Consider the following 9,047-nt stretch of genomic DNA (forward strand, 5'->3'; position numbering starts at 1 on the left):
ATAAAGTTTGACAGTTTCGTTGGCACACGTACCTAATAAAACAGAAATAAAAAAGGTCGGAAAGGTGGATCGGAGCCAAATCGGAGCTAACAGCGAGGAAAAGTTGGCCGAAGGTGAAATGCTTCCCATACTTCTCGTATTCGATATGACCTAAGCAACTGACTGAGTTTCCGAAATGTTTCAGAAACTGTGTATCCGAAAAATTGTCGCTCAGTAATACGTGGCTTTTAAACAATAAATAAAATAATAATAAAGTAAGCCCCGCAGGGCATCTGAGGCGGATGACGGGGAGTAGCGACCCCGCGGGGCTATATATATCCGAGTGCTCCAGGGAGAGTATACTGTCCCCCATCTCCGGCCTGCCGGAGTGAAGCATGACGGGGGATAGGTCTCCCGCCTCTTGGCTTGCCATCATCGGCCGGTCAGAGTGGAGTCGCTAGAGTAGGGTTAGCAGCCCGCTCGGAGGGTAGATGCCTCGTGGTAAGTGGCGAGTGGGCCGGTGACCCACAGGGAGCGCGTGATCTGCGTTTAAAGTCCGCCGAGGTATCCTTAAGGACGTGGCACATTACAGCAGCACCGCAACAGCACGGCTCCACACCAGCATTTAAGTTGTCATTCAATTTAGAGCATTAAATCGTGTATATTATAATATATTTCGTAATGTCAATATGAAAAAGCCAACGGCGAGCAGTCAGCGTGCTTGCCGCTTCCACACAACTCGACTCGCCGCCCGCGTGCTGCAAGCGAGCGGTCCTCATGCGTACAGCGCGCCGACGGCGTGCTAATTGCGCGCCGACTCCGAGCCGGCAGCGAAACAACGTCATTACGTCGTGTTCAATCATAACATCAATCATAATCGTCTTAAAATAATATTGAGTTTGCGGTGACAGCAAGCTTACACCTCGCGGCCGGCGCGCGGCCGGCGCGCGGCCGGCGCGCCGACGGCGAGCGGACGGCGCGCCGACGGCGAGCGGACATCGCGTGGTTGGCGCGCTGGCAGCTAGCCGTAGTCTTAATTCGAGGCGACGCCGTGCTGCAGCCGTGCTGTTGCGGTGCTGCTATAATGTGCCACAAGCTTAACCCTTCAGCCGCAAATGTCCCTGTTGCCCTCTTGTTGCTATTCAGTGACTGATTCCCGGGGGCCCAGTAAGTGAGTTGGCGAGTCTCCACCTGCCATTTTTACGTGTGCAAACATTGTTATCGGCAGGTGCCATAGTTCCCATAGTTATCCCCATTCCCAGTCCATTAGCATCCCATCCCAATAGCCCTAGTAGTTTTATTCCATATTTAGCAATAGTTTAAGGGTGCGTCCACATCTGGCGAATGCGCCGCGAATGCGCAGCACGCGAGCCGCTCGCGAGCTGCCCGCGAGCTGCGCGCGTGCATTTTTGTTCGTGCGCCGCTTCTGCGCCGCCCGCGCGCAGCTCGCGCGCGACCTAAGCGCCGCACGCGAGCGGCGCGCAGGCGGCGCGCGACGTCTGCCATCTTCAATAGTACTGAGCCAATATACGGCGAGAACTGAGTGCGCGCAGATCGCGCGCCGCTCGCGCGCTCTATACGAGCCTTGCGTGAGTTGCGCTAAAGAGGCGCACCGAACTATTGCAGTGACTGCACGCGCGCAGCTCGCGGACAGCTCGCGATCGGCTCGCGTGCTGCGCATTCGCGGCGCATTCGCCAGATGTGGACGCACCCTTACACAGAACTGGGGATTGTCCTTGGGTACGTTTCTACAGGGTTACTTGTAAGTAGACCGCATCCTTTCATGAGGTGATAGTATAGGTCAATACGGACAAATTTGACCGTGGCATACACTGGGCAAAAGTTAACCCGTTTCAAGATAATCGAATTTCAAGATCAGTCGTCTAGGTACACGTATACATTTTTATTATTAGTCAAAAGTCTCGTTTTTGTGGATTTTTGTGTGTTTATGGATAGAAGATGAATCACTTCATAGTAACAAACCATAAAACTGTACAAATCACAGAGGAAATATAGCGAACAGCAATTACTTTTTTAGTAGCTATTTTCTCAAAAATATTACTCTTCATTTTTTTGTGCGGAATACTTAAAAAACATCTACATTTATCTAGCTATCCAAAAGGCACAAAACACACACAAACCCGCAAAAACGAGACTTAGGGTCGGTTCATATCTGACGGAAAATGCGTCGAGCGTATCGTAAATGTATGATTGACGTACTAACGCATCATCGGTTAGGTGTGAATGATTGAATGTTTTATCGTATATTTGTCTGTTTTGGCGTTACGCGACCGAAAATACGCGACGTATGTTCCGTCAGATATGAACCTACCCTTAACTATATAATAATAAAAAATTATACGTGTACCTACCTATATAGACGACTTGTTAAGAAGAAAAGATCTTGAAATTCGATTATCTTGAAACGGGTTAACTTTTGCCCAGTGTATCCCATGGTCAAATTTGTCCGTATTGACCTATACTATCACCTCATGAAAGGATGCAGTCTACTTACTAGTAACCCTGTATGTAGGGGTAATCGTCGGTTTTGTGTCGCCATTTCATTAAAGTTGTCTCAAAAGGGCTTCAGCGTGTTGGCTTCGGCCCCACGTTCGCCTTCCAAAAATCCGGGACTCTGTAGTCCCGTGGTCGATTAGAGACATACAAAATAAAGTAAAAACTAAAGTAAATTTTATTAAATTTAAAGCAAATGTTGTAGACATTAAATATATTATTATTAAACCATACTAATAGTCACCACCTCCAAGAGCAGAATAGTCTGGTGATGGTGGTTCCTTTTGTTTCGGCATGTCACAAATAACTGCTTCGGCGGTAGTTAGTAATGACGCTACGCCACTGGCATCAGTTAAAGCTCTTCTTACAACTTTAGTAGGATCTATTATACCTTTCTCAAGCATATTCACATATGAATTATTTAACGCGTCATAACCATATTCGGGGCCCATGTCTTCTACTTTCGACACAACCACTGCCCCATCGAAACCAGCGTTAGAAGCAATAGTTATGCAAGGCGTACGCAAAGCTTTCTTAACAATGGAGACACCAATTTCTTGATCTTTATTTGAAGGCTTTAGCTTGTCCAGAGCAGGTATACATCGCAGAAGTGCTGTTCCACCTCCAGGTACAATGCCTTCTTCAACTGCTGCTCTAGTAGCATTTAATGCGTCATTGACACGATCCTTTTTCTCGTTCACTTCGACCTCGCTACAGCCTCCTATTAATAGTACAGCTACGCCAGCCTGTAGTCTGCCCAAACGCTCAATAAGCCTTTCGCGGTCATAACTATTTGTAGCTGTTTCTAATTCTTCTTCTATTTGATCGATGCGTTGTTTTATTTCATTTTGATCACCCCTCCCTTTTAGTAAAAGAGTTGAATCCTTTGTAATGATTACTTCACCAACTTGACCAAAACTCTCAGCCTGGCAATCCTCTAGCCTTATTAAGTTTGCATCATCTTCGAAAAGCACACCACCAGTTGCGGCAGCCATGTCAAGCAAAGAATTTGTTCTATGTTCGCCAAAACCAGGAGCTTTGACTGCTACTACCGGTAAACCAATTTTCAATTTATTCACTACTAATACGGACAATGGTTCACCGTCATAATCTTCCGCAATTATGACTAGCGGTTTCTTATGTGCATTTGCTAACTCTAATGCTGGAACCACCTGTGACGCATTGTATATTTTCTTTTCAGAGTACAGAATTAAGGCGTCATTGTATTCGACTTTTGGACCTTTAGTTGAATTTATGAAATATGGTGAAACGTAACCACGGTCAAACTTCATGCCTTCTATGACTTCTAGTTCATCTTCTAATGTTTTACCATCTTTAACAGTAATGACACCATTTTTGCCTACTCTGTTCATAGCGGCCGCAATTAATTTACCTATGGATTTATCACCGTTTGCGGATATTGTAGCTACTTGTTCTATTTCCTCCGAAGTGTTTACTGCTTTAGACATTTCCTTTAATTTTTGTTTAACGGTTTCAACCGCTAACATAACTCCCTTTCTTATTTCAATAGGATTAGCACCCCTGGATATATTTTCAAATCCTTCTTTCGCAATAGCGCGTGCTAATACTGTAGCTGTGGTCGTTCCATCTCCAGCCTCTTCGTTGGTTTTGTTTGCTACATTCTGGACCAGCTTAGCTCCAATATTCTGGAATTTATCTTTTAATTCAATTCCTTTGGCTACAGTCACACCATCTTTTGTTATTTTAGGAGCTCCTAAATTTTGTTCCAAAATTACATTACGTCCTTTTGGGCCCATAGTGACAGCGACGGCATCCGCTAAGATATCAACTCCCTGTAACATGAGAGACCGAACGTCCGGCCCAAACCTTACTTCTTTTGCGTAAAAGCGACATGAATTAATATTTGTTGCTTTAAAATATTTAAAAGTATTTCTCGTTATATGCGCTGAACGATACATTTTTAAAATTAGCCCACTTTTCAAGTTGACGTGAACGATCTTCTTGAAATAAAATAGTATCGACGATGATAGTGTGCGTAATGTTTGAATGCGGAATACGATTTAAATTAGAACAGTTTTTTTCTTTATAATATTACCTGCGTGCATATTGCCTGTTGGCTATTTCGATCTACATGGTAAATAAAGTAGAGAAGGGATCGTCGGATTCCGTTCTAAAAATCGAGTGGGAAATTATGCAGGGTTAAATTATTATACACGATAGACGACGATAGACGTTATTTCGATCCCAGGGTTGAAATTATTATTAATGTTTTGCCTTAATATCAAGTTTTACATAAAAAGTAAGTACATATCTTATTTACATGTTTAATAGTAATCGTATTTTGTCATATTTTGTTGTATTGGTCATCTCTATCGCCGATTTGATTGTGACAATCAAGTGACTGACAGTGACAATGTCATCAACAGTTGGGTATCTATCTGCTGTCATTGAATTTTAAAAGTAACGGCGACAAGTTGTTTTGTTGAACGTATGAACTCCTAATTTTAAAATGAATTCATCAAACAAACCCATTATTTTAAACTTAGAAATAGGTGACCAATTAACCACAATATCTTGTGGTCATGTTCTGGTGGAGCTAATAAAGTTTATCGCTTATCAAAGACTGCAAATACCTTATTCATATCAATGGTTAAAACATGTTGTTACGAAGAAAAAATTATGCGAAGACGAGGAAGTAAAGGAAAGTTTTCAATCTGAAAGACACTTTCGGGCAGCGTCAACAGCGTTGGAAAACTTGGATTTCATTCTAAAGGTTATATTTTCTTATATCTTTTTATGTTTTTCCTGTGTGCTATTTCGGATAATATATCCTCGTGTTAAATTCCTTGGTCGTTATTGATGGAATTGATGTTACAGAGTCTTCAAAAAGAGATTGGTGGTCCGTCAATCCCTGAGGAAGTGTGTATCAGTCTTGGTGCTACTCCAGTGACCTGTAAGGAGATGTACAGGGTGCTCCTGCCAGTAGCATGCCATAAGCCACAGTGTCACTCTACACTCATAGCCAATGATCAGAAAATACAGAGGAGTGTATTTAGGTAAGAAATCATATTGTTGATCATAAATCAATTCTTTAAAATTATACTCATATTATAGTGATTTGTAACATAAATTCACATTTGTTTTTCAGGACATTAGTGACATCAGAAAAATTAAGCCAATTTTTCTTCAAGCAGCTCTCACCAACCAACCTATATGTTTTTATTAAGAAAAAGCTTGTGAACAATCTAGACACAATACTTGACAATGACAACTTCGTCTTTACAAGTGGTTGCAGAATACCAAGAAACTCTAAAATAATTGTTCTGGACTTCAGAACTAAAACATTTGACAACCTCACCTGTTGCAATGAGTTTCAGATATTTGGAGATATGGTTTCTGAGAACCTCCAAAACATGGTAACAGAAACTTCTGATGAGAATGATGATGAATTCAATGAGATTGAATCCACAGATGATGTGAAGTGGTATCAGTCTTCTTATGTTATGAAGGGATTTAAAGACTGTATTGTTAATGGCAGTTCTATTACGAACGCCTGGCTCAATTCTTGACTGAGTGCAAACATAGCTCAATTTAATAGTTTTTTATTGATTAAAACTTATATTATTGTTAGTGCAACTTTGCATTGTTAATGACTGACGTAACTTGATGTTATGATTATTGTTTTAGTTTTCCTTACAATGTATAAGTTAGATGTAATAGACAAATTTTTATATTGATTAGTAGAAATGATCACATTTAAGACTTTACAACTAGACATAATTTCAATGTGTGCCATACTGTTTCATCATGTTTACAATTAATCTAATTCTGTGTTTGAATTTGATGTCTGTTTAATTGGTTGACATATTTGTTCACTAATAATAAATCAAAGCAAAAGAAGTAACAATGTTTTTTTAAGCATAATCCTTCATATCCTGGGCAATGAAACTTAACAACGTCTGCAAAGTATAGTATAGTTTATAAATAAATCAACAGTTCAATTAAATACTGGTAAAAGCTTTACTGATAACTTCACATCATCTTTCTGATAATACTGCACCTTGACTTCATTGAAAGGTTCCATTATTCCATGTAAAAAAATTCATGATCATTTTAATTTCACATACTGAATTTCTGCTTTACCACCATCACCAAATATGGTGCGTTCCTTGTGTGCAATACATTTTTTTTCTAAATCTTGATCCTGACTTCTCACAGTACAGTTGCTCCAACTATTACAATTTCTAATGGCATCATTAAATTCCAGTATTAAGTTATTTCTTCCACCATTTGGTCCTACTACATAATCACATTTTATTGATTTCTTTATCATATCATTTAGGCAACATTCAAGTAACTCATAATATGCTAGCCAGAATTTGTCTGGTAATTGTTTTAGCTTAATCCCAAGTGACTCCCTGAGAAGCCCAGACACAAAAATGTCATCTATCCAGAGGTATGGGTGATAGATTGCTTCGTCACATAGTGCGGCTGCTACTTTAGGGGTTGTTATATAATACCAACCAGAGAGATAAGATGGATACTCTGATCTTGGGTACTCGTCATATGTAACATACCATTTGTTTTCTTTATTCCTTCTAGGTTTGGTATTGTTCAACATGTAGCCCATTAATAAGCCAGTAGGATTGTCAATTGTTTTTAGTAAATTGTATGTTTTGTTCAAGTTATATACAGTGTCATCATCCACTTTGAGAATGAATGATGCTTCATGGCATGTTGTGGAGGCCCATTTCAAACCCATCAAATGTTTGTATGTTAAATTTCGGTAATTTTCTACAAATTTTCCTTGTAGAATGTCACCAAAAGTGTTGCTTTCATCATTGATTGCAGATTGAGTTATGTATCTGGAATATAAATTAGATTTTGATACATTTTTAGTTGCTTACAAACTAAGGTGATATTTTCTTCTTGATATTATAATACATATTTTACGTAGAGCTTTTTGTAACAAATATTTGTGTAAATACTGAATACATACTTCTCTTTCTCAGGTATTTGGGCCAGTAAAAATACTCTGGTTGCATTTACTTTTCTCAGTTCCTCAGCAGGCATAGCTCTCCTGTGAGCACTCCTTAATTCTACATGTCCTACGTACGAGGTCACAATAATTACTAGAAACGTTTGGCCTGAAATCAAGGAGGAAAAGATTAGGTACAAACAAAATATAAGTTTATAAGTATAGTAAGGAATATAACTATAGTAGTAGTATAGCAAGTAAAAGTATGTAAAATAAAATGTGTAAGTTTTACTTGTTACGTACAAGTGATTGAGTTAAAAAAAAAAGTAGTTTGTAACTAAAAGGGGCGAATATTATTCATTCAAAAAGTTGATCGAATCGAGTCTAAATGTAATTACTTTTGCATGTTGTGCTGACTGGTTTAAGAGTTACATCTATTAACGTGTAACTTTTTCTTCTAAGAATAGTAACAGTGTTATTAAATTCTGTGTTAGATTTCCAATAAATCCAAGACGTTAATACTATTCCAAAAAGTAAACTCATGTAAACAAACTTTCTCCGCATTTTTAAATAATATTAGCATACGTATCACGACATTCACAGCCTTATCGTATGAGCACTAATTTAACAACTCGTTATTTTGTCACCATTACATCGTTTTATTTAAATAAAAATAATAAAAAGTGATTTTAAAGCGTGAAACAAATAATATTTTGCAAAGTTGCAAACTGTTGAAACAGCTGTTTTGTATTTTGACTTTTAAAATTTTGACAGATTCGTACTTGCTGTCAAAGGTCAATTCACTTACTCTTTATTAGAAAATAATTATCACAAATTCACATAATATGAATTGTTAGCAACAAATAATTTTATTAACAATATTTTCAATAAATCTGTGAATGTATGGCACATCGGGCTTTTTGAATACCAACAGTAATCATAAGGGGAACAGAATTTATTATTGTAGTGGTCCGAGTTGTAGGTACCGACTACAAAATTAGGAACCTACATACATCCTTCAAATAACCATTGATTGCGATAAGCGATAACCCCATATTTTACGGCATCTTCTTTAATTAAATTGATCATCAAGAAAACAATACACTATACTTTCTTATTAATTATTTTATGATATGGTATTTATTGATAGGGTATGGTTTCATGGTATGTTAATCCTTAATTAACACGGGTACCTACCTGCGTTTGGTACCGTAGCGTACCTATTTAACCAAACACAGGCAGTGTAGGCGGTAGATCCAGCCTACACGTTGTGAGAAGAAAGTTCCTAATACATATCATAAAAAGACGATCGCTTTCCTCTGTACTTATCAAATATTTTTTATTAGGTAGAGGTAAAGAGCGTAACGGGAGGGTTCATTAATTTAAATTTAAACACACGCACAGATTTGCCAAGGCTTCTCGCTTCAAGGCTATTCCGAGTGTGTACATATTTATATTGATTGCCGTGAAACAAGTGTGAACAATCTCACAATTTTGTTATACAAGTTAAACCTTAATTTTACCCATATGAGGCTAGGTACCTAAATTTCTATATTTTCTAGATATTTCCATGACAAAGTGGCGAATAATTATT

General features: G+C 38.7%; 3 protein-coding genes across 3 annotated transcripts; 1 reads left to right on the top strand and 2 right to left on the bottom strand.

Annotated features, from left to right (window-relative positions):
• Positions 1-2,726: 2,726 nt before the first annotated feature.
• Positions 2,727-4,780, bottom strand: LOC124640243 (63 kDa chaperonin, mitochondrial). Its single transcript, XM_047177924.1, has one exon. It carries the CDS (start codon positions 4,431-4,433, stop codon positions 2,727-2,729), a length of 1,707 nt encoding a protein of 568 aa, XP_047033880.1. The 5' UTR covers positions 4,434-4,780.
• A 134-nt stretch (positions 4,781-4,914) lies between these two features.
• On the top strand, positions 4,915-6,375 carry LOC124640246. Its single transcript, XM_047177926.1, has 3 exons — positions 4,915-5,248; positions 5,353-5,531; positions 5,624-6,375. The coding sequence occupies exons 1-3, from the start codon at positions 4,985-4,987 to the stop codon at positions 6,042-6,044; spliced, it is 864 nt and encodes a 287-aa protein (XP_047033882.1). The 5' UTR covers positions 4,915-4,984; the 3' UTR covers positions 6,045-6,375.
• Positions 6,376-6,476: 101 nt separating this feature from the next.
• LOC124640245 (beta-1,3-galactosyltransferase 5) lies at positions 6,477-8,206 on the bottom strand. Its single transcript, XM_047177925.1, has 3 exons — positions 7,852-8,206; positions 7,475-7,622; positions 6,477-7,340 (listed from the first exon to the last, which is right to left on the bottom strand). The coding sequence occupies exons 1-3, from the start codon at positions 8,015-8,017 to the stop codon at positions 6,584-6,586; spliced, it is 1,071 nt and encodes a 356-aa protein (XP_047033881.1). The 5' UTR covers positions 8,018-8,206; the 3' UTR covers positions 6,477-6,583.
• Between the last annotated feature and the right edge of the window lie 841 nt (positions 8,207-9,047).

The sequence above is a fragment of the Helicoverpa zea genome, chromosome 20 (genome assembly GCF_022581195.2).
Source record: "Helicoverpa zea isolate HzStark_Cry1AcR chromosome 20, ilHelZeax1.1, whole genome shotgun sequence".
Lineage (NCBI taxonomy): Eukaryota > Metazoa > Arthropoda > Insecta > Lepidoptera > Noctuidae > Helicoverpa > Helicoverpa zea.

Bases quoted from the DNA above. Each gene is read 5' to 3' on its own strand.
- LOC124640243 (XM_047177924.1), bottom strand. From the start codon at position 4,433: ATGTATCGTTCAGCGCATATAACGAGAAATACTTTTAAATATTTTAAA.
- LOC124640246 (XM_047177926.1), top strand. From the start codon at position 4,985: ATGAATTCATCAAACAAACCCATTATTTTAAACTTAGAAATAGGTGAC. The intron at 5,249-5,352 runs GTTATATTTTCT...TTGATGTTACAG, and splicing joins ACTTGGATTTCATTCTAAAG to AGTCTTCAAAAAGAGATTGG. The intron at 5,532-5,623 runs GTAAGAAATCAT...TTTGTTTTTCAG, and splicing joins ATACAGAGGAGTGTATTTAG to GACATTAGTGACATCAGAAA.
- LOC124640245 (XM_047177925.1), bottom strand. From the start codon at position 8,017: ATGCGGAGAAAGTTTGTTTACATGAGTTTACTTTTTGGAATAGTATTA. The intron at 7,623-7,851 runs GTAATTACATTT...CCTTGATTTCAG, and splicing joins AGTCAGCACAACATGCAAAA to GCCAAACGTTTCTAGTAATT. The intron at 7,341-7,474 runs GTATGTATTCAG...TTTATATTCCAG, and splicing joins CAAATACCTGAGAAAGAGAA to ATACATAACTCAATCTGCAA.